This window comes from Saimiri boliviensis, chromosome 8 (genome assembly GCF_048565385.1).
Source record: "Saimiri boliviensis isolate mSaiBol1 chromosome 8, mSaiBol1.pri, whole genome shotgun sequence".
NCBI classification, from domain to species: Eukaryota; Metazoa; Chordata; class Mammalia; order Primates; family Cebidae; genus Saimiri; species Saimiri boliviensis.
In genome coordinates, this window is record NC_133456.1 from 109,416,099 (window position 1) to 109,441,133 (window position 25,035).

Consider the following 25,035-nt stretch of genomic DNA (forward strand, 5'->3'; position numbering starts at 1 on the left):
CTTCAACGGCTTTTCCTGATCTACCTTTTAGGAGAGTTTGCTGAACTTTTTGTGAGAGATTTTCTGATTGGACCTCCTCCTTCACTCAATTTTCTGTTTTTGTGAAATCTGTTAGTATGTTGCACCACTTGGTGGCGCTGTTGTGTTGGAAGCACCAGCATCGTGGAAAGTCAACAGGGTATTTGGTTGTCAATTTCACAGTAAATAACCCCAATCTTTTGTTTTATTATATTTCATTTTTTAAATCATCTTCTGCTTTAGTGTTTTCTATGGAGAAATCCTTTGTATTCTTTAATAGAACCCTAACTGTCCTTTCACCTTCATTTTTTTTCTAGGCATTTTTTATCACAGATAAGATTAAATAGCTTTCAGCAGTCAAATTCTTTAGATTTTAAAGAAAAAAAGAGCGATAGACATTTCTTTTAGAAAGCCAATTGATTAGGAGATAAAAACCCATAAGAATTTTTTCCCCTCTCAATAACAAAAGTGTGTGTGTGTGTATGTGTGTGTTTGCATTCTTGTTGTTTCTGCTTACTTGTAGTTAGTGACTGTTTCCTAAATTGATGATCATTAACTGCTAGCAGGATACTTAAATGTGTGATTCAGGAGACCTTGAAAACATAAACAAAGTTTTATGATTTAAGGGAAAATAGCATTCTTTTAAAGTGGTTCATGGTTAATTGTTGTGAAACATAATTGTCACCATCTTATATGATTATGGAATTCAGTTTTCACAGGAAGGATCTAACTTTTTCAGTTGCTTTTCAGAACACTCAAATTAGATGAAATGTCCATTTGGCTTAATTTTAGCACAAATTTGCAGTTTATGTGGATTAAAATGTTTTATTTTGTATTATTAATGACTTTCATGTGACTGATGTGACATTTTGCACTCCATCCCTTTCTTGAACTTGTGTACCCTTAGGAAGGTAGAACAGGCAGAAAGCATTCTTAAGCAGGACTAGCCTTGAACAACTATATTTGATTATTTACAACATAAAGGATTTTATTTTGTGAAGTAATGGATGAACAGACACACGACTTCAAGATTTAAATAGAGCAGGGTGATATTTTGTATCAACTATCCTTTTTATAGGGGTAGAGGATTCTGAGAAAATGGAGTGTCTGAGTTTACTTCCATGTGACTGATTCGAAAAGAAACAAAAATCCAAATACTGGAATTACTAAATACCTGGAAAAGCTTAAATGAGGAGAATCCTTAACTCATTTTTAAAATCCCTATTAAAGATGAAAGCATTTTCCTGTATTGTTACTTCAATGACCTGTGCCTGAAGAGGTAGCACAAAACTGTCTTGCTTTAAAATGCATAGCTGGCCAGGCACGGTGGCCCACACCTATAATCCCAGCACTTTGGGAAGCCGAGGTGGGCGGAGCACTTGAGATCAGGAATTCACGGTGAAACCCTGTCTCTATTAAAAATACAAAAATTAGCCGGGCGCTATAGCAGGCAACTGTAGTTCTAGCTACTCCTACTGAGTCAGGAGAACCTGGAAGGTAGAGGTTGCAGTGAGCTGACCTCAGGTGATCCACCAGCCTTGGCCTCTCAAAGTGCTGGGATTATAGGCGTGAGCCATCGTGCCTGGCCTCCACTCAGCGATAATTAAGACTTGTATAATTATTTGTTTCTGTTCCAATTGGCTTTAAGCTGTCCTAGTTTTTAAGCTCTTATGTCTGATTTTTATAGTTTTTAGCTTCCTTTCTCACTGTCAGTTCTGTTACTTGCTGCTGTCGGTATAGCCGCGTTTATCAGTTCTTCACTACTTCTGATCCTCGGAGTCTTATCTGCTGAGTGTTGAATCATTGAGTAATCAGGTTTTATAAAATAACATCTGTGGCAAGAATGGAAAATAAATTTTAGGTTGTGTGTTGATTCCAACTAGTTGTGGCCACCTGGAGTGCCGTGTTAAGCAGGATTCTAGAGCTTCATTCCCTTGTAATGGGAAAGAGTGCTCTGACAATGGAAGAAGGTGGCAGTGTGAGTGCCACATATTTGCCATTTACTGTCCAAATTAAGATGCTGGCCAGGTGTGTGGCTCACGCTTGTAATCCCCGCATTTTGGGAGGCCGAGGCAGGTGGATCACCTGAGATCAGGAGTTCGAGACCAGCCTGACCAACATGGAGAAAACCCATCTCTACTAAAAATACAAAATTAGCTGGGCATGTTGGCGCATGCCTGTAATCCCAGCTATCCAGGAGGCTGAGGCAGGAGACTGACTTGAGCCCAGGAGGTGGAGGTTGCAGTGAGCCAAGATTGTGTCACTGCACTGCAGCCTGGGCAACAAGAGCAAAACTCTGGCTCAAAAAAAAAAAAAAAAAAAAAAAAAAGTCGGGGGATCTGAGTGGGTTCTGTAGTAAGTGAAATACATGTTAGTGTATGGATTGTGTAATACTGTTTTGCCTTCCTAAAGGCTTTTTCAGTTACCGATTACCACCCCCCCACACACACACATTTACTGAGATGAAGTCTCCCTCTCTGTGTAGACAGACAGATACACACACACACACACACACACACACACACACACACATACACATTTACTGAGATGGAATCTCGCTCTCTGTGGAGACACACATGCACACGCACATGCACACATACACATTTACTGAGATGGAGTCTCACTCTCTCACCCAGACTGGAGTGCAGTGGCATGGTCACAGCTCATTGCAACCTCCCCCTCCCAGGTTCTTGGGATTCTCCTGCCTCAGCCTCCTAAATAGCTGGGACTACAGACACATGCCAACACGCCTGGTTACTTTTTTGTATTTTCCGTAGAGACGGGGTTTCACCGTGTTAGCCAGGATAGTCTCTGACTCCTGACCTTGTAATCCACCTGCCTTGACCTCCCCTAGTACTGGAATTACAGGCATGAGCCACTGCACCCAGCCTGTTGATTACCTTTTTACTTTAGACCTTGAGGTTTTCAAATAACTTACCCTGAGATAAATGAAAAATATAGAGGTGGGGATTCACCATGTTAGCCAGGATAGTCTCTATCTCATGACCTCGAGATCTGCCTGCCTTGGCCTCCCAAAGTGCTGGGATTAACAGGCGTGAGCCACTGCTCCTGGCCTATTGATTACCTTTTTACTTTAGACCTTGAGGTGTCCAAATAACTTAACCTGCAGTAAATGAAGGAAATGGCTTGAAAGGCTTTTGTCTTGCACTAAAGAAGTTACCTTGAGATTTATAAATAATGCAGTTTCTCAGTAATTGTGTGAGTAAAAATTTAAGCCATGTCAAAACGTACTGGTTTTTTTGGTGTGTGTGATGTTTCATATTTTATCAAAATTACATACTTAGTAAAATTACAGATGCGCAATAAATTTATGGAATGGAAAATGCCCAATTATTAATAAAATTTCAGAAGGCTCACTGAATTTTCAGACACTTTTTTATGATGGCAATAAATAGGCATGACTGTATGATTATTAGTTTTAAAATCTTTAATGTGTGAATACATCTGAAAAAGTTGAAATTTTAGAATGAATGATTTTTGATATGTCTTTCCTTTGACACATATCACATATAACTTTTGCAGGTTGGATTTGCTACCATTTTATGCAAGATTGGTTGCTACTTTGCATCCCTGCATGTCTGATGTAGCAGAGGATCTTTGTTCCATGCTGAGGGGGGATTTCAGATTTCATGTATGTATTTAAGCATTTATTTTGTAATATATATATTCTTAAAAGTTGAGTGAGGCTTCTTTAAGAATGTAACTGTTGGTAAGCATATTCTTGAAATTTGATAGTGGTATAACAGTTTAGAATTCGTGGCATTCTAAATGCTTGAAATGTTATTTACTTAACAAAGCCTGAAATTGATCAGTGATATTCTAGTAGGGGTTGAGCTGCTACCTTGTTCCCCCATTGCAGGAACTGCACTTTTTGCTTTTGTAAAGTAGAAACAATTCTCCAAGGTCCAGACAGCCAGAGCCTTCATTGTTGTTTCCAGCAGAAACATAATTGGCCACTGTGAGTCAGGGTGTGGTGCCACATAGGATATGCTGCGTTAGGTGCTAGGTTCCAAGTGTGTGGAGTCTGCAAGTTTCCATTAATATTCATTAATATTAGCGAGTGCTGCCATACCCCATGTTTCTTTGATTCTTGCTTAAGAAATTTTACCTTGGATTATGGTGAGTTTTTTAAAGATCATCCTGGGAAATAAGAGGAGCTTGTTACCAGACAGCCTTCCTTCCCCTCCAGCCCTAGAAGTACGAACAGACTATGTGTTAGTGGTTCTCCCAACCCATGTTACCCAGTTATTTCCTGGAAGTGCTGTTGCTTCAAATACAGGTCTGATAGTGGGGAAGTGATACCACCCGAGGTGACTGAAAGTGGATATTGGTAGACTGTGAAAAAACGTGAAATTCAAGTGTCGTTAGCCAATGGAAAAGTGGTGTTTACAAAATTTCACTTTATGATAAGTTGCCCAAAGCGTGTGCAGGATGTCTGCACATGCTTTCTCTCGCTCACTGTGCACCAGTCAGTAGTATTGCCAAGCACCCAGAAGAACAGACACAGTTCCCAACGTCAGGAACTCACAATGTAGTTGAGGACACAAGGTTTAAATACAACAGCAAGAATGAAATAAAAATTAATCCTTAGATGCAATAGCTGCAAGGAATCGCATGCTGAATTGCCAAGTGAATTGTTGGACAGTGGGCGCTTTGAGTGCAGAAGAAGGAGAGACTCTCTTGCAGAGGAGAGTGGTCTATAAACACTTCTTCTTATGAGATTTGTGGTTAAGATGTTTCTGGGCCAACTTTTGCTCAAGTGTTTTTCAGATTTTCATATGTCGTAGTACATAAAGAAAGGTTTCTGTGTTTAGAGGTTAGAAACACTGAACTCAAAAAGTTAAATGGTTTGTTTTGTTTTGTTGTAAGAATCTTCAAAGCATTAATATGGTAATGTGCTCTGTGAATCTCCTGGCGGGGCGTCAATATGGAATCCCTCAAAGAACACACTTTGATAAATGCTGCTGGTTCAGAGACAGATACATCAGAAGCCGTGATATTCTTGTTGATATGTTTAATCCCATTGTACAAACAGGGAACTGTTTTAATAGTGGACAGTATGAATTCAGCCTGGCCAATATGGTGAAACTCCATCTCTACTAAAAATATTTTAAAAATTAGCCAGACGTGGTGACGCATGCCTGTAATCCCTACTACTCGGGAGGCTGAAGTAGGAGAATTGCTTGAACCCAGGAGGCGGAGGTTGCAGTGAGTCGAGATCGTGCCACTGCACTCCAGCCTGGGTGACAGAGCAAGACTCAAAAACAAAAACCAAAAAAACACAAGTGGCTGGATCAAGCATAATTAGTGCTATTGGTGAAAAACTTGTAGAAAATTCTATGTGTACTCGCTCTTATTTGAAACTTGGGGTGAGAGTTGGGGAATTGGCATTTTTATTGTTACTGTTACAGTGCTTCATTACGAAGGAAGAATACCAGAACTCCAGGAGCACACTTTGGGAACCGCTGTTCTCAGAGGAGAGAAGAAAGAGCATTCTGCATACTTGATCACCGTCTGCTTCCTCCAGGATCTGGCCTTCCTACCCGCAAATCTGTAGACTTTGCTAACGATTTTCTATTAGGCCAGAAATATGCTCACCACTCACATCTTTAAATCAAAATGACAGCAACAAACACCTTTTCGCAGCATTCCCCCACCCTCTGCAACTATTCTTTCATTCCTTCTTATTGCAATGTTTTGCAGTCTACTTATCTCTGTTTCTCCTAACATTTACCCTTTGATTCACCATCATAGTAGCACCCTGGCAGAGACCACCAGTGTTTTTACAGTTGCCTATTAGTTGATGTCTCTGCAAACTCGAAATTGCCACTCTCCTGCGTTTTAGGAAACCTGCCTCTGGCTCCACCACATGCTAGTGTTGTATCTTTGACCATCTTACTTCAGTGTTCTAAACCTTGGTTTCCGTGTCTACGAAGTGGGGATAGTATTTGCATCTTTTAAAATAGGATTGTTCTTAAAGATTGAATGAAATAATGCACATATAGCTCCTCATATAGTACCTGCACATAAATGTGATTTTAATAATTATACCTTCCATTCCACCATTTTCTCCTGGTTCTTACTTGTGTTACTATTCTCCATCTCCTTCACCTTTTTTTCCAGCCGAGTTTCTTTGTTGGGATTGGCTCAGCTTTCTTTCTTCAGCCTCCTTTTTAGTGGGATGCATTTACCTGGCCTTTAATTCACATCTATTTCTCAACAACCCCAAATATATATCTCTTGCCAGAACCTCTCTCATGATACTTAGAAAGTTTTCATGTACTCTGAGCTAAATTTGTCCCCAAACCAAATTTATTTTTTTCTTCTTAAAAATGTCTTTTACTTCATTGAATCTACTTCTGTATTTTCCCTGTAAATTTACAGGGTATTTTATCCAACTACAAGATAAATACCTCTGCTTTTGCACCTAGACGTTTAGGAGCCATTGTTGACTAAATTCTTTGATACTGTTTTCTAAAACAATTCAAATCTGTCATCTCCTCTTTATACCTCCTGCCCCTTTCATTTTCCATGGCTGGAGTTACGATGGTGGCTTTTTAACCCAGTTTTCCTGTCTCTGTCTTCTACCTAGATCCAGTATATTGCTGTGGTCTAATATGTTTTCACCACTAAGAACCTCAGTTGAGAAATTAAGCTGGTTAACAGGGCCATATGAAATTTGGCAGTTAAGGAAATCCTAGTTAAAACAGTGGGTTTGCTAATTTAACTGACGATTAGTACAGGTAATAGAAATGAGAAACCAACGTTCTCAGCTACGTCAGGTGGGAATATGGTGAAGCAATTTGGCACTAGATATCAAGAGCCCTAGACGCATTCATACATTGGACAACTCCAAGGACATGTCCTAAGTAAACAAATCTATGTACCAAAAAAGTGTGATTCACAATATCAGGGAAAACAGGGTCATCTGAAAGCCCAGCTGTGGATAATAAAATGGCCATATAATCACAGTGCTGAAATGACGGAGAGCCATTAGAGTTGATGTTTACAAAAACATTTTTATGGCTGGGTATGGTGGCTCATGCCTGTAATCCCAGTGCTTTGGGAGGCGGAGGCGGGTGGATCACCTGAGGTCAGAAGTTCAAGACCAGCCTGACCAACATGGTGAAACCCCATCTCTACTAAAGATAATAAAAATTAGCCAGGTGTGGTGTGTGCCTGTAATCAGCTACTTGGGAAGCCGAGGCAGGAGAATCGCTTGAACCCAGGAGGTGGAGGTTGCAGTGAGCCGAGATCGTGCCATTGTACTTCAGCCTGGGTGACAACTCTATCTCAAAAAAAAATAAAAGAAATTTTTGAATCAGAAAATGCTTATTCTTGCTTTTTATTCAAAAGCAAGAATAAAATCTTACATATAATAAACTTACAGTTAAAATGCTTAGAAAGTGCAGAAGAGAAAACAATTACATGTCAGTATTTAAGTAGCAGTCTTTGGATGGTGGGAATATGAGGACTGTTTTCCGTTCTAGTTTTCTGTGTTCTCTAAATTTTCAGTATGGCCTACTTCTTTAGTGATGGAGGGGACAACTTTTTTTTTTGAGTTTTGTTTTAAGAGATGGGATCTTACTCTGTCACCCAGGGTGAAGTGCAAAGTGCAGTGGCACGGTGATAGCTCACTGCAGCCTCAAACGTCTGGGACTCAAGCAGTCCTCCTGTTTCAGCCTTACAAGTAACTGGGACGACAGGCGCATGTCACGATTCCTGCCTAGGGAGACAACTTTTATTTAACATAATCAAATTACAGTCACTGATGTTTTAAAAATTAATCATCTCCCAATTTTTTTTTTTTTTTTTTTTTTTTGAGATGGAGTTTCACTCTTGTTACCCAGGCAGGAGTGCAATGGTGCGATCTCGGCTCACCGCAACCTCCGCCTCCTGGGTTCAAGAACTTCTCCTGCCTCAGCCTCCTGAGTAGCCAGGATTACAGGCACGCGCCACCATGCCCAGCTAATTTTTTGTATTTTTAGTAGAGACGGGGTTTCACCATGTTGACCAGGATAGTCTGGATCTCTTGACCTCGTGATTCACCCGCCTTGGCCTCCCAAAGTGCTGGGATTACAGGCTTGAGCCACCGCCCCTGGCCCAGCTCCCAACTTTTTGATTAAGTTTCTTTATTAAAATAAGTTGACTACATATCCCCCATAGGTATATTTATTTTAAAATTATATACCTTGGCAATGTACCAAATATTTATGTGCATTATAAGCCATACAAAAACAAATGGAAACTTGTGAGATAAAGCATATAAATAGAATTTCCAGTTCCTCTCCCTACTCCAAGTAGGTAAATAGTCATGCACTCTACTTAAAAGTATTTAAAAAGTTTTATATCAAGGTAAATTTACTTATATATAGAGTTAGTGCTAATTTTATGTTTAGCCTACAGTAGGTTTTCATAAAAGTTTGGTGAATGAGTTAGTAAACTTCATGTAAAATAAAATGAGCAAATTATGGAGGACAGAAAAATCTCTATTTGGGTGAATATCTACTTGGCCTTTCTAGAGGGGCCAGCTTGATACAACAGTGGGTTCTTGCTGCAAGAAAGTAGTAAATGATAGCCTTAGGAAATCCTTACAGTTCATGTGTGTGCATTTATCTGAGGAGCTTTTTGTTGTTGTTGTTGTTTGTTTGTTTGTTTGAGACGGAGTCTTACTCTGTTGCCCAGTCTGGAGTGCAGTAGCGCGATCTTGGCTCACTGTAACTTCAGCCTCCCAGGTTCAAACGATTCTCCTGCCTCAGTCTCCCAAATAGCTGGACTACAGGCACACACTACCACATCTGGCTAATTTTTGTACTTCTGGCAGACACAGGGTTTCATCCTGTTGGCCAGGCTGATCCGCCTGCCTTGACCATCCCAAAGATGGTAGGCATGATACACTGCGCCCTACCTGAAGAGTTTTAATTAGTATATACAAACTTTGTTATTAAATTAATCTAAATTTTAGCTGTCTAGCAGAGTTGCAAGCCACATTTTTGCTATGGATGATTGATTATATAAATAAAATCTTACAAGAGGCATTATTGAACTATAAATATATAGAAAATGTTACACTGTTAATTCATGCAGAAGTGTTTTGACATATTTTTGATCATAAGGATTTAAGAAATGAGAGTGAAAAATACTGAATGAGAAGTAACAATGTTAGTCATTTCTACAAGTTGCAGCCTTTGAAAAGCCTTCAGTTTTCTCATCTGAAAATGAGGGAGTGAGATCATTGATATGTAATGCTTCATTTAAATGTTCTATAATTTTGTCTTTTTTTTTTTTTTTTTTTTTTTTTGAGACGGAGTTTCGCTCTTGTTACCCAGGCTGGAGTGCAATGGCGCGATCTCAGCTCACCGCAACCTCCGCCTCCTGGGTTCAGGCAATTCTCCTGCCTCAGCCTCCTGAGTAGCTGAGATTACAGGCACGTGCCACCATGTCCAGCTAATTTTTTATATTTTTAGTAGAGACGGGGTTTCACCATGTTGACCAGGATGGTATCGATCTCTTGACCTCGTGATCCACCTGCCTCGACCTCCCAAAGTGCTGGGATTACAGGCGTGAGCCACTGTGCCTGGCCTAATTTTGTCATTTTTATTAGATCTTACCTCCTTAACCTTTATAATATTTCAGAATAATTAGAATTAATGTCAATATATGAAGTGGATGATACAGCATGTTAACATGTTTTGAAAACTAGAGACCGGGTGCGGTGGCTCACGCCTGTAATCCCAGCACTTTGGGAGGCCAAGGCAGGTGGATCACCTGAGGTCAGGAGTTCGAGACCAGCCTGACCAACATGAAGAAACCCCATCTCTTAAAAAAAAAAAAAAGAAAGAGAAAAGAAAACTAGAATGCTTAGTAATGCTTAGAATACTGTGATGCTCCATAGCGGTTGATGAAGAGGATATGCATTTGACATCATCCAAGGAGATTTAAAAATAGCTATGTGTATATCTCAACTCTACTCATCCTAAAGATTTACTTTTAATATATAGTTTTCTGCTTTTTGAGATGGAGTCTCACTCTGTCACCCATGCTGGAGTGCAGTGGCATGATCTTGGCACAATGAAACCTCCCCCTCCCAGGTTCAAGCAATTCTTGTGCCTCAGCCTCCCAAGTAGCTGAGATTACAGGCATATGCCACCATGCCTGGCTAATTTTTGTATTTTTAATAGGGACAGGGTTTCACCATGTTGACCAGGCTGGTCTCAGACTCTTGACCTCAAGTGATCCTCTTGCCTTGGCCTCCCAAAGTTCTAGGATCACAGGTGTGAGCCACCATGCCCTGCCAGTTTCAGTAGATAGTTTTGTACATGCTTTCTTATATGTTTTCCCAAACAAAGACACAAGATCAGTGTAATTTAGAAAATTTTTAAAGTCAAAAAAAAAGGAAATATAAATACCGGTTTTATTAACAGCAGACTTAACATTTTGGTGGTTTTTTTGTTCTTTAGTTTTATTTTTACCTTTTTTCCTCTATCGTTTTTCATGGATGAATTATATTTTATGTATTATTTTCTGTCCTGTACATTAATTGCTTAGTATCAATTGAAGTGTAGCCACTACCATCATCATCATTATCCTTACTTTACCAAGTGGGCAGACAGGCTCAGGGAATTTATATGACTTGCTCAAGATAATATATCCTACAAAGTGATCTTCAGAGCACAGACATTCAGACTCTAGAAATTTTGCTCTTTCATGTCACCGCAGTATGTATATTAAGCTTTTCAATTATTTGTTTATTCAGCAAACATTTATTTAGTGTGCATGTATTAGAGATACATATATACAAAGAGGGATAAAATTAGTTATAGCTGATATTTATTGAACCGTTACTGGTCCCAAGCATTATTATTTTTTATTTTTTATTTTTTATTTTTTTTTGAGGGGGAGTTTCACTCTTGTTACCCAGGCTGGAGTGCAATGGCGCGATCTCGGCTCACCGCAACCTCCGCCTCCTGGGTTCAGGCAGTTCTCCTGCCTCTGCCTCCTGAGTAGCTGGGATTACAGGCACGCGCCACCATGCCCAGCTAATTTTTTGTATTTTTAGTAGAGATGGGGTTTCACCATGTTGACCAGGATGGTCTCGATCTCTCGACCTCGTGATCCACCCGCCTCGGCCTCCCAAAGTGCTGGGATTACAGGCTTGAGCCACCACGCCCGGCCCCAAGCATTATTTTATGTGCTTTACTTGTATTAGCTTATTTAAGAGTCACAGCAACTCTGTTAGGTCCATTTTACAGATAAGGACGTTGAGACACAGGTTAGGTAACAGGCAGTAAGTGTAAGTGATAGTGCTGGGATTAGAATCCAGCAAAACTGGTTCATAGTCCACTCCTTGAAGCTCAGAAAGGAAAGTAAATTAATAAGAGGAGTTTTTCATATGCATACCTATGAAACATTTATATGTGAAAGGTTCTTTCTTTATGAAAGCTGTGCTACTTTCTAAATTACAAGGCTGAAAGCAGTCAAGTTTATTCAGTATCATTTTGTTTTGTATTAAAAATGAGAATATAGTTCTATTTTATAGTTGTCTCTAATTGCAAAACTATTTTGTATGCTTAAATGATGTCATTTAAAAAAAAGTTCTAGGCCAATTGTTGTGGCTCACGCCTGTAATTCCACCATTTTGGGAGGCCGAGATGGATGGATTGCTTGAGGCCAGGAGTTTGAGACCAGCCTGGGCAACATGACAAAACTCCATCTCTACTAAAACTAAAAAAATTAGTTGGGCACAGTGGCGCACACCTGCAATTCAGCTACTCAGGAGGCTGATCTGGGAGGATCATTTGAATGTGGGAGGCAGAGGTTACAGTGAGTGGAGATTGCATCGGTGCACTCCAGCCTGGGCACAATGTGACACTCTGTCTCAGGGAAGAAAAAAAAAAAGGTCTATGTTCAAGTTGAATTTTTGTGATTTTGTTTTTCATTAATATAGTTTTGTTGATCCTTTAGATTAACTTGAGTTATAATGAGCTTGTAGTTTGCTGAGTTTTTAAGTGAATAAACATGGTTTTGTTTAAAAATTATCACTCGACAGTGTTTACAAAGGACATTTGAAAAAAATTAGTAAAAATCAAAAAAGTCTAAATACCTCCTACCTCTGCTTGTGACAGAAAGCAGGTCCTTAAAAATTAAAATGACAACTGGGCACGGTGGCTCACACCTGTAATCCCAGCACTTTGGGAGGCTGAGGTGGGCGGATCACGAGGTCAAGAGATTGAGACCATCCTGGCCAAAATAGTGAAACCCTGTCTCTACTAAAATATAAAAATTAGCTGGGCATGGTGGCGCATGTCTGTAGTCCTAGCCCCTCAGAGGCCGAGGCAGGAGAATTGCTTGAACCCGGGAGGCAGAGGTTGCAGTGAGCCGAGATTGTGCCACTGCACTCCAGCCTGGCGCCTAGTGACAGAGCAAGACTCTGTCTCAAAATAAAATAAAGTGACAGACTGGGTGCACTGGCTCACACCTGTAATCCCAGGACTTTGGAAGGCCAAGGCAGGAGGATCACGAGGTCAGGAGATCAAGCCCATCCTGGCCAACATGGTGAAACCCCATCTCTACTAAAAATACAATAATTTAGCCAGGCATGTTGGTGCACAGCTGTAATCCCAGCTACTCAGGAGGCTGAGGCACAAGACTCTCTTTAACCCAGGAGGTGGAGGTTGAAGTGAGCTAAGATCATGCCACTACACTCCAGCCTAGGTGACAGTGAGACTGTCTCAGAAAACAAGAAAAGGAGGTGCTAAACTAATTCATGGCACTACATTATGGTCACTGCTGTTCAAATAAAAGTTATCTAGACTGTAGGTTTGGTTTTCTAATGAAAATGGAATTCTGAGGTTAAATCCAATTATCTTGGTTTGTCTGTTTGCATTGTACTGTTGCAGTGGGATTTTGTTGCATCTGAAATTTCTTGAAATTTGTGCCTAACTAGAGGACTTACATTTGCAAAGACCCTAAACTTTGACATACAGCCAGGACTGGTGATAAAAAAGGACAGTGATTATATTGGCTCTTTTATTGTAATGAATTTATAATAAAAATGCAGCTTAGTTTATAGTTACAATATACTAAGCCTTAATACCAGTTTTGCTTAGGTGAGTACTTGGCATTCATATTTTTAAAGCAGCATTTCCTGAAGTGTGTTCCTTATAGTATTACTTTAATGGGATGTTAACTGATAATGGCTACCATTTGAAAAAGGAGTTTGTGTTGCCAAATAAATCTGAAAAACATTGACTTAAAGTTTTCCTTTCTTAAGGGCCTTATTAGGCCTGGTAAAAGTAATTTTTTTCTCTAAATTGCTTGGCCATGGAACTGTTTTGCAGAGCACATCCTGGGACCGGTGTTATACAAAGCAAATTTTCCTTTAACTTATAGTAGTCTGAATATGGCAAGAAATTTTTTTTTTTTTTTTTTTTTTGAAATAAAGTCTTGCTCTTGTCGCCTAGACTGGAGTGCAATGGCACGATCTCAGCTCACTGCAACCTCACTGCCTCGGGTTCAAGCAGTTCTCCTGCCTCAGCCTCCCCAGTAGCTGTGATTACTCAGGAAGCCTATAGCAAGAAAGTTTACTCATACGTGTTAAAAATATCTAGAGTCGGCTGGGCAAGTTAGCTCACACCTGTAATCCCAGCACTTTGGGAAGCCAAGGCGGTTGGATCACCTGAGGTCTGGAGTTTGAGACCAGCTTGGACAACATGTTGAAAACCCTTCTCTACTAAAAATACAAAAAATTAGCTGGGGTGGTGGCGTGCACCTGTAATCCCAGCTACTTGGGAGGCTGAAGCAGGAGAATCACTTGAACTCAGGAGGAGGAGTTGCAGTGAGCCAAGATCACGCCATTGCACTCCAGTGTGGGCACCAATAGCAAAACTCCGTCTCAAAAAAAAAAAAAAAAAAAAATCAGGAGTGAATCCAGATGCATTAAAATAATAGTTTTTATCACAGAGATTCAAAATGTTGATTAAGCATTATCTTTTTTCTCTTAATTTTTAGGTACGAAAAAAGGACCAGATCAATATTGAAACAAAGAATAAAACTGTTCGTTTTATTGGAGAACTAACTAAATTTAAGATGTTCACCAAAAATGACACACTACATTGTTTAAAGGTCAGTGCTGAATTATTTGATTGTTTTTAATTGAAAACAATTTTAAGTTTTAGTTATAAGTGGTGGATAATGTGAAATAATTTAATATTTACTTAATCCAAAAGAAGACCAAGAAAGGAAGAAAAAGTAATAAACAGGTGTGCACAATACAAAACACTCAGATCTTAGATACTCATGCAGTCCTACCAGTAATTTCATGAAACCTGACAGGACAAAATACATCAAGTAAAAGCCTTAAAAATATAAAACTTGGGCTGGGCCTGGTGGCTCACACCTGTAAACCCAGCACTTTGGGAGGCCGTGGTGGGTGGATCAAGAGGTTAGGAGTTCAAGACCAGCTTGACCAACATGGTGAAACCCTGTCTCTAGTGAAAATACAAAAATTAGTCAGGCATGGTGGTGTGCACCTGTAATCCCACCTACTCTGGAGGCTGAGGCAGGAGAATTGCTTGAATCTGAGAGGCAGAGGTTTCAGTGAGCCGAGATCACCCCACTGCACTCCGGATGACAAAGCAAGACCTCGTCTCAGTAAATAAGTAAATAAACAAACAAATAAATAAAACTTGATTAAAATAGCTGCTAGGAGCTATCTACCACAGAGCTACACTTAAATATGAAAATGAGAAAAGTTAAATAAGAAGATGGGGAAAATATGCTATGCAAATGCTAATAAAAAGAAAGCAACCAGGCCAGGTGGCTCATGCTTGTAATCCCAGCACTTTGGGAGGCCGAGGCGGGCAGATCACAAGGTCAGGAGATCAAAAATATGAAGGAAGAATATTCATTTTTTTAAACAGAAATTTCTTTCCTAGGAATTCATTTTAAGGAAATAATCATAAATATGTGCACAGATTTCTCTACAATTATGTGTGTCCCACCATTTTTATAATACACATTGAGGCATTCCTAATCCAAAATGCTCCAAAATTCAGAACTTTTTTTTTTTTTTTTTGAGACAGAGTTTCGCTGTTGTTACCCAGGCTGGAGTGCAATGGCACGATCTCGGCTCACCGCAACCTCTGCCTCCTGGGTTCAAGCAATTCTCCTGCCTCAGCCTCCCGAGTAGCTGGGACTACTGGCACGCGCCACCATGCCCAGCTAATTTTTGTATTTTTTTTTTTTTTTTTTTTGAGACGGAGTTTCACTCTTGTTACCCAGGCTGGAGTGCAATGGCGCGATCTCGGCTCACCGCAACCTCCGCCTCCTGGGCTCAGGCAATTCTCCTGCCTCATTCTCCTGAGTAGCTGGGATTACAGGCACGCGCCACCATGCCCAGCTAATTTTTTGTATTTTTAGTAGAGACGGGGTTTCACCATGTTGACCAGGATGGTCTCGATCTCTTGACCTCGTGATCCACCCACCTCGGCCTCCCAAAGTGCTGGGATTACAGGCTTGAGCCACCGCGCCCGGCTAATTTTTGTATTTTTAGTAGAGACGGGGTTTCACCATACTGACCAGGATGGTCTCGATCTCTTGACCTCGTGATCCACCCGCCTCGGCCTCCCAAAGTGCTGGGATTATAGGCGTGAGCCACCGCGCCCGACCAATTCAAAACTTTTTGAGTACTGATACAATGACACATGGTAAACACCACACCTGACCTCAGGTGACAAATCACAGTCAAAACTTTATTTCATGTAAAAGATATAAAGTATTATATAAAATTGCCTTCAAGCTATGTTTGTAAGGTTATATGACACAAATCAATTTTGTATTTAAATTTGGGTCCCATCCTTAGGCTGTCTCATATATGTGCAAATACTATATTCCAAAATCTGAAAAAATTTGAAATCAGAAACATTTTTGATCCCAGACATTTCAGATAACGATACTTAACCTGTAGCAAGAAATGGGAGACAATTTGGATGATAAATAAGAATCAAGTAAGTTTTAATCTAGTTCCTATTGTGTAGTACTATGTACTTTATAAATCATCCATAGGACAAAAAAGGACATGAAAAAATATTCCTAGTAAGCCAAAAAAAACAAGTTATTAAATGATACAATATAAACCAAGTTATTAAATGTCTCAATCTGTATGTATTAGTTTAGAAAATAGGCATAAGTGACAATTTTGGGAAATACATAGTCCAAAACAAAAGGCATTGAGAAAATGTCTGCTGTGTACGTGGCATGTGTTTAAATACATAACATCTAATAATAAACAGAAAGGACTTTGACATTACTTCCATGTATCTTTCAGTGAAAGATATTAAATATATTGAAATTTTTCAATAAAAATTAATGGTAGAACGCATAAGAAGCCCAGCAGTGAACCTGGGTAGACTCACTTCTGTTTTTTACATTGACGTTTTAAAAGTTGTTACGCACATTAGATGTATGATAATTTCTTCCTCTACTAGGATTGAAGAGTTGCCTTTGTAGTTTTCATCATTCTTCCTGTTGCAGATGCTTCTGTCAGACTTCTCTCATCACCATATTGAAATGGCATGCACCCTGCTAGAGACGTGTGGGCGGTTTCTTTTCAGATCTCCAGAATCTCACCTGAGGACCAGTGTACTTTTGGTAAGGGCTTGAGGATCCTGGTAAGAGTGAGAGGTTTTTTGATTTACCTGTGCTTCAGAGGTTAAAAATACTGGCCGGTTGCGGTGGCTCACGCCTGTAATCCCAGCACTTTGGGAGGCCGAGGTGGGTGGATCACGAGGTCAAGAGATCGAGACCATCCTGGTCAATATGGTGAAACCCTGTCTCTACTAAAAATACAAAAAATTAGCTGGGCATGGTGGCGCATGCCTGTAATCCCGGCTACTCAGGAGGCTGAGGCAGGATAATTGCCTGAACCCAGGAGGCAGAGGTTGCAGTGAGCCGAGATCGCACCATTGCACTCCGGCCTGGGTAAAAAGAGCAAAACTCCGCCTCAAAAAACAAACAAACAAACAAACAAAAATACTGACCAGTGCTGGTTATCTTATTCAATCATTTGAATACAAACATTTCTACCTAAACTGGAACATCCCATACATAGGAGTTGCCATCCCTGGAGAGCTGTAGAACTTAGAGGGTGTGATCATTAAATCTCTAGTTCTGTTAAACATGGAAGTGTTTTCTTGTCTGTTTGGAAGACTGAATATTTAACAGGCATTCACTGGTTACAATACAGAGATGTGTCAGTATAGGAGCTTAGCTACAGTCAGTGCACTGTAGAAATTCTAGGAGACAGGCAGGAGAAAGTTATCAAACTTGGTATACCCACAGTTCAACTTATAAATAGTAAAACTTTCTCCTAGTATATGATGATTTACACGGATAGAAAAGCAGTCCATAGGAAAGAGTGAATGTATTTTAAAAAATTCATTCATTTACTCTTGCATTGTTAAATATGAATTGCATCTGTTAGGCACTGTTTTAGGTGCTACGTATATGACAGTGGAAAAAAAAAAAAGCTCCCATACACACAGAACTTGAAATCCACCACCACCCAGCACCCCAGTCCACAGCACTGCTTGGGCTCGTCAGTTATTTCCCTCTGCACACTTAAACTCAGCCTTTTCACCTTGTTGCACAGTGCTCTCTATTACCTGGCCCCTCCCTCCTGTTCCTCTTCCGCTGCTCCCTGCCGGGAACACTGGCCTGTTCTGTCCATATCTGGCTTGCTTTCTTCTCGGGCCTCTGCATGTGTGCTCTTCCTGTGGTTCTTCACTCCTTGTCATCCTTCAGATCCTAGTTTAAATGTCACTTTCTCAGAAAAGGCTTCCCTAACCCACCTGAACTAAAGTGGGTTCCCTGTTGTTTAGCATCTCATACTTACTGTTTATACTACAGTTGCAGTTATTATTGAAAAGAATAGTAGTTGATTTATTTGTTTACTTTATTCTATCTTCTGACACCAGACTATTAAGCTTCTTGAAAGTAGGAATTATGTCTGTTCAATGATGAGTTTCCTGCACCTGCCATAGTGCATAACACTAATAAGTACCAGGTAATTTATTTAAAAAATTTTTTTGAGACAGGGTCTCCTGCTGTTGCCCAGGCTGGACTGCAGTGGTGTGATTATAGCTTACTGTGGCCTCCAGCTCCTGGGCTCAAGTGTTTCTTCCGTCTCAGCTCCCGAGTAACTGGGACTATGGGTGCACACCACCAAGCCTGGCTGATTTTTTTATTTTGTAGAGACAGGGTCTCACTGTGTTGCCAGGACTGTTCTTGAACTCCTGGCCTCAAGCAATCCTGTTGTCTTGGCCTCCCAAAGTGTAGGGATTACAGGCATCAGCCACTGGCTACTTTACTTTCTTTCTGTTTTGTTTTTTGTTTTTGTTTTAAGAGATAAGGTCTTAAGGTTGTCTTCCAGGCTGGAGTGCAGTGGCATGATCATAGCTCACTGCAGCCTTGAACTCCTGGCTTCAGGCAGTCCTCAAGCAGTCCTCTCACCTCAGTTTCCTGAGTAGCTGGGATGACAGTGGACAGCACCATGCCTGGCTTAATTTTTTACTTTCTTTTTCTTTTTCTTTTTTTTTTTTTTTTTGAGATGGAGTTTCGCCCTTGTTACCCAGGCTGGAGTGCAATGGCGCGATCTCGGCTCACCGCAACCTCCGCCTCCTGGGTTCAGGCAATTCTCCTGCCTCAGCCTCCTGAGTAGCTGGGATTACAGGCACGTGCCACCATGCCCAGCTAATTTTTTGCACTTTTAGTAGAGACGGGGTTTCACCATGTTGACCAGGATGGTCTCGATCTCTCGACCTCGTGATCCACCCGCCTCGGCCTCCCAAAGTGCTGGGATTACAGGCTTGAGCCACCGCACCCGGCTATTTTTCTTTTATTCTGTTATTTTTTATTTTAGAGATGGGGTCTCACTATGTCACCCAGGCTGGAGTGCAGTGACATGATAATAGTTTACTGTAGGGCTTACTCAATCCTCCTGCCTCGGCCTCCCGAGTAGCTGGGACTACAGGTACCTGCTACTGTGCCCTGCTGTTTTTTAAATTTAGTTTATTTTAATGTAGAGATGGGGTCTCACTTTGATGCCCAGGCTGGTCTCAAACTCCTAGTCTCAGGAAACCCTCTCACCTTGCTTCCTGAGTTGCTAGGATTATAGGCTTGAGCCACTGCATCCAGCAGATGTTTTTCTAAATGACTTAATCTTAATGCTTGGTATGATGCTGTTTTAAGAATTAGGAGTACTGTTTAAAGATCTTTAACCTGTCATTGGTTCTCAACTGGCATCTAGTGGGTAGAGGCCAGAGTGGCTGCAAAACATCCTACAATGCACAGAATAGTCCCTCACAGCAAATTATCCGATTCAAAATGTCAGTAGTGCTGAGGCTGAGAAATTCTGAAGTAGATAGTGAGTGACTAGATCTGTATTTGATAGTTACCTCCTCTGAGCTGATACTAAGCAACCCTAGGCACATCCTAAGACCACGGGGACTTGTAGTTTTTTGTACAGACATGTCAGGTATCTGATACAACATAGAATCCTTGAGAATGAATTCTTAGTTGTACTTGGACCAGCCAGAGTCAGTCCTTTATTTATATGTTTAGTCCTTAATGTCATTCACTTTTATAGTTGAGCCTTGGTTTCCTTAAAGTTCATGTTTTTTGGCAAAGTTATGAAAGAAGTTACTTTTGTAGCAAAGTTCTCTTATTTTATTGGGTGAAGCCAAAGGCTTAAGTCGTCAGGGACTAGTACGTCCTAAACATGATAAGTAATGTAACAGTTAGTGTGCTTACATGCTCTTCGATATGCCCAGCAATTGTTTTCGTCTCACCACCCACACCTCCCTGTGTGTTTTTTTCCTTCTTTCTTTCTTTTTTTTTTTTAAGAGACAGGGTCTTGCTCTTGCCCAGGCTGGAGTGCAGTGGCAGTCATGGCTTATTGTAGCCTCCACCTACTGGGTCCAAGCTGTCTACCCACCTCAGCCTCCCAAGTAGCTGGGACTACAGGTGTGTGCCATCACACTTGGCTAATTTTGTATCTTTTGTAGAGATGGCATTTCACTGTGTTGGCCAAGCTGGTCTTAAACTCCTGGGCTCAGGTGATCCTGCCGTCTCACTCTCCCAAAGTGCTGGGATTATAGGCCTAAGCCACAGTACCCGGCCCTTTCTTTGCCATTTTTTTTTTTTTTTTTTTTTTTGAGACAGAGTTTCGCTCTTGTTACCCAAGCCGGAGTGCAATGGTGCGATCTTGGCTCAAGGCAACCTCCGCCTCCTGGGTTCAGGCAATTCTCCTGCCTCAGCCTCCTGAGTAGCTGGGATTACAGGCACGCGCCACCATGCCCAGCTAATTTTTTTTTGTATCTGTAGTAGAGACGGGGTTTCACCATGTTGACCAGGATGGTCTCGATCTCTTGACCTCGTGAGCCACCCGCCTCAGCCTCCCAAAGTGCTGGGATTACAGGCTTGAGCCACTGCGCCCGGCGGAAAGGTTTGATTAATTTGGACTTTTTATTTCAGGAGCAAATGATGAGAAAGAAACAAGCAATGCATCTTGATGCAAGATACGTCACAATGGTAGAGAACGCATATTACTACTGCAACCCGCCTCCAGCTGAAAAAACTGTGAAAAAGAAACGTCCTCCTCTCCAGGAATATGTCCGCAAACTTTTGTACAAGGATCTCTCTAAGGTTACCACTGAGAAGGTAAATCTTATGAAATCATGCAATAATAGTTAATGTGGGATTTGTGGTAGTGCTAAGCTCATGGAGAGTCTAGGAGAAGGCGGGGTAGAGCTCAAGTTCTTTTACAGTCAACTCTGTGGAAGTTATCCTGAGAAGGAATTCTTATGATGAGACATAATATTTGGGACATAGGTTTTGTTTTCCTTTTATTTAGACAGTCTCACTCTGTTGCCCAGGCTGGGAGTACAGTGGTGCAATCTTGGCTCACTGCAGCCTCCGCTTCTCAAGTGATTCTCCTGCATCAGCCTCCCGAGTAGCTGGGATTACAGGTGCACGCCACCATGTCCATCTGGCTAATTTTTTGTATTTTTAGTAGAGACAGGGTTTCACCATGTTAGCCAGATGGGGTCTTGATCTCCCGACCTCGTGATCTGCCTGTCTCAGCCTCCCATAGTGCTGGGATTATAGGCGTGAGCCATCACGCCCCGCTTTGTTTTCCTTTTATGATAACTTTTTGTTCTAATTGAAATAGTAATTCTAGTAAATTTTGATTTTATATATATATTTGAAATTATTACTTTCTCTCTAGTATTCCATAATGAATTTGTACTTAAATATTTTGCATCAGTACAGGGGATCCTAACCTTTAGTAGACCCATGATCCCTCTGAAATCTCATAATTTTGATGGTGGCTATTTGTATTTTTCTGGAAACAGGGTCTGGTGCTTTCTTTAGATTCTCAACAACCGTTAATTTCCAGAGAAGGTGAATAATCACTGACTTATTTTCTTAATAATTGTAGTTACCATGTTAGAAACTTCGCTTTTAAGTAAGATATGTTGAGCAAAACATTTCTTGGTGAACTCTGCAACTTGACATATAATACAGTGTAGAATTTTTTTCTTTTTAAGATGGAAGGTAATAGGAACAATGTTGCAGCTTTGAAAATTGAAACCAGCTTTCTTAGTCAGAGGCAGTAGTTGTTTACAGTATTTTTGGGCCAGGCATGGTGGCTCATGCCTGTATCTCAGCACTTTGGGAGGATGAGGTGGGTGGATCACCTGAAGTCAGGAATTTTTTTTTTTTTTTTTTTGAGACGGAGTTTCGCTCTTGTTACCCAGGCTGGAGTGCAATGGCGCGATCTCGGCTCACCGCAACCTCCGCCTCCTGGGCTCAGGCAATTCTCCTGCCTCAGCCTCCTAAGTAGCTGGGATTACAGGCACACGCCACCATGCCCAGCTAGTTTTTTGTATTTTTAGTAGAGACGGGGTTTCACCATGTTGACCAGGATGGTCTCGATCTCTCGACCTTGTGATCCACCCGCCTCGGCCTCCCAAAGTGCTGGGATTACAGGCTTGAGCCACTGCGCCCAGCTTGAAGTCAGGAATTTGAGACCAGCCTGACCAACATGGAGAAACCCCGTCTCTGCTAAAAAAAAAACAAAAAACAAAAAACAAAATTAGCCGGGTATGGTCGTGCATGCCTGTAATCCTGGCTACTTAGGAGGCTCAGGAAGGAGAATCGCTTGAACCCTGGAGGTGGAGGTTGCGGTGAGCAGAGATTGCCTCATTGCACTACAGCCTGGGCAACAAGAGTAAAACTCTGTCTCAAAAAAAAAAAAAAATTTAAAAAAAAAGTTTTGGAATTGGTTAAAAGTTTGAAAAGTGTAGAACGGATAAACAACTTCTCATACCAGCTTCAGTGGAAAGATCCCTTAAGGAATCCCTTAAAGGATGTTTTTGCCAGCTGACTTTGGGTTTATTTATTTGTTGGAGATTGATGGTTTTTTTTTAAGTGAGATTATTGACTGGCACAGTGGCTCATGCCTGTAATCCCAGCACTTTGGGAGGCCAGGGTGGGCAGATCACTTAAGGCCAGGAATTCGAGACTAGCCTGGCCAACATGGCAAAACCCCCATCTCTACGAAAAATATAAAAATTATCCAGGTGTGTCGGTGCATGCCTGTAATCTCAACTATTTGAGAGGCTGAGGCACAAGAATTGCTTCAACCCTGGAGTTGGAGTAATGAGCTGAGATCATGCCACTGTACCACAGCCTGGGTGACAGACCAAGACCCTGTCTAAAAATATATATATATAAAGAAAGAAAGAAAGAAAGTGAGATTATTTATGTCAAATTATGCACAAAAGAGAACATGTTATTTTTTCATAAACATTCGGTTTTGGTTTGAGACGGACTCTCACTCTGTCACCCAGGCTGGAATGCGGTGACACAGTCTCAGCTCACTGTAGCCTCTGCCTCCTGGTTCAAGCAATTTTTCTGCCTCAGTCTCCCTAATAGGTGGGATTAGAGGCACCTGCCACCATGCTTGGCTAATTTTTGTATTTTTGGTAGAGTTGGGGTTTTGCCATGTTGGCCAGGCTGGTCACAAACTTCTGACCTCAGATGATCCGCCACCTTGGCCTCTCAAAATGCTGGGATTACAGGTGTGAGTCACTGCACCTGGCCCGTTTCTGTTTTTAAAGACCTACTCCAGGTTGGGTATGGTGAGATCATTTGAGGTCAGGGTTTTGAGACCAGCCTGGGCAACATAGGGAGATCCTGCCTCTACAGAAAATGCAAAAATTCGATAGGCATGCTATTATGTGCCTGTAGTCCCACCTATTTGGGAGACTGAGGTGGGAGGATTGTTTGAGCCATGGAGGAGGTGGTTGTAGTGAGCTGAGATTGCACTACTATACTCCAGAATAGGTGACAGAGTAAGACTGTGTCTGGTGGAAAAAAAAAACCTACTGCAAATTCCTGATTGGATATTTCTTTCAATGACCTGAGTACAGTTACCTATGGATATTTCTTTCAGTGACCTGAGTACAGTTACCTAGATTGAAGACCTGAAAACTCTAGAAAATTTGAAGGCACTATGGGAGGATTTGGGAAAGATGATAATAAATTTTATCAAAATTAGAAAATACCGTTTTTTCTATTTCTGAAGAGGCTGATGGAGGATTTCTAATGTATTTTCTATTTCAAAAGTTATCTGAGTGTACAGTCATTGTAAAAATGTATGTATTATTTGGTCAGACTACTGTGTAGTTATCTTAGTAATTTAAACAAGATTTTCTTCATTTAGGTTTTGAGACAGATGCGAAAGTTGCCCTGGCAGGACCAAGAAGTGAAGGACTATGTTATCTGTTGTATGATAAACATCTGGAATGTGAAATACAATAGCATCCACTGTGTAGCCAACCTCTTAGCAGGACTAGTGCTCTACCAAGAGGATGTTGGGATCCACGTTGTAGATGGAGTTTTAGAAGATATTCGATTAGGAATGGAGGTAACCAAGACTTTTTGATGTCACAAAATTGGAATTTGTGGAGAATTTATTATTTCTAGGTTACTATTGAGCCTCAAGTTGTAAGAATCTGCAAATTTATTAGAAAAAGCTGATAGTCATTTTATAAGAATTTTCTGTAAATACTTTCCTCTTTTCTTTTCTTTTTTTTTTTTGAGATGGATTTTTGCTCTTGTAGCCCAGGCTGGAGTGCAGTGGCACCATCTTGACTCACTGCAACCTCCGCCTTCCAGTTTCAAACAATTCTCCTGCCATAGCCTCCTGAGTAGCTGGGATTACAGGCACCGACCACCATGCCCAGCTAATTTTTGTAACTTTAGTAGGGACGGGGTTTCACCATGTTGGCCAGGCTGGTCTCGAACTCCTGACCTCATGATCTGCCTTTCTCAGCCTGGAATTATTGGGATTACAGGCGTGAGCCACCACACCCAGCTTTTCCTCTCTTTTTCTTTGTTTTTGAGACAGAGTCTTGCTCTGTGACCCAGGCTGGAGTGCAGTGGCACAGTCTCCACTCACTGCAACCTCCACCTCCTGGGTTCAAGCAATTCTGTCTCAGCTTCCCGAGTAGCTGGGATTACAGGTGTGTGCCACCATGCCTAACTAATTTTTTTTTCTATTTTTAGTAGAGAAGGGGTTTTGCCATGTTGGCCAGGCTGGTCTCAAACTCGGCCTCCCAAAGTGCTGGGACTGCAGTTGTGAGCCACTGCACCTGGCCTAACGCTTTCCATTTTCTGTAGAACTCAGATTTATTGTTTTGTTAATTCACTGATTGCAGCAAAAATAGAATTACATTTTAATTAGTTTAGAAACAGTTGATGTAATGATAGCTAACTTTAACATCTAACGTGTTCTTTTTATGAAAACATTTTAAGGATAGCCATTTCCTAGAGAGAGAAAAGGACACCTAGAATTGGCCACTTTATTAAAAAAGGTCTGTTGTTTCTCTATTCAGTGTTCTTTCAGTAATTGATATTTTCAAGTTACAG

At 41.0% G+C, this 25,035-nt stretch overlaps 1 protein-coding gene across 1 annotated transcript in view; it reads left to right on the forward strand.

Moving 5' to 3' along the window:
• UPF2 (UPF2 regulator of nonsense mediated mRNA decay) overlaps window positions 1-25,035 on the forward strand; it is a 132,081-nt gene that overhangs the window by 61,078 nt on the left and 45,968 nt on the right. Inside the window, exons 9-13 of the mRNA XM_003930615.4 lie at window positions 3,562-3,670; window positions 14,050-14,163; window positions 16,573-16,689; window positions 20,572-20,757; window positions 23,828-24,031. Of these exons, the coding sequence (XP_003930664.1) occupies window positions 3,562-3,670; window positions 14,050-14,163; window positions 16,573-16,689; window positions 20,572-20,757; window positions 23,828-24,031 (730 nt within the window). The remainder of the gene's footprint in view (window positions 1-3,561; window positions 3,671-14,049; window positions 14,164-16,572; window positions 16,690-20,571; window positions 20,758-23,827; window positions 24,032-25,035) is intronic.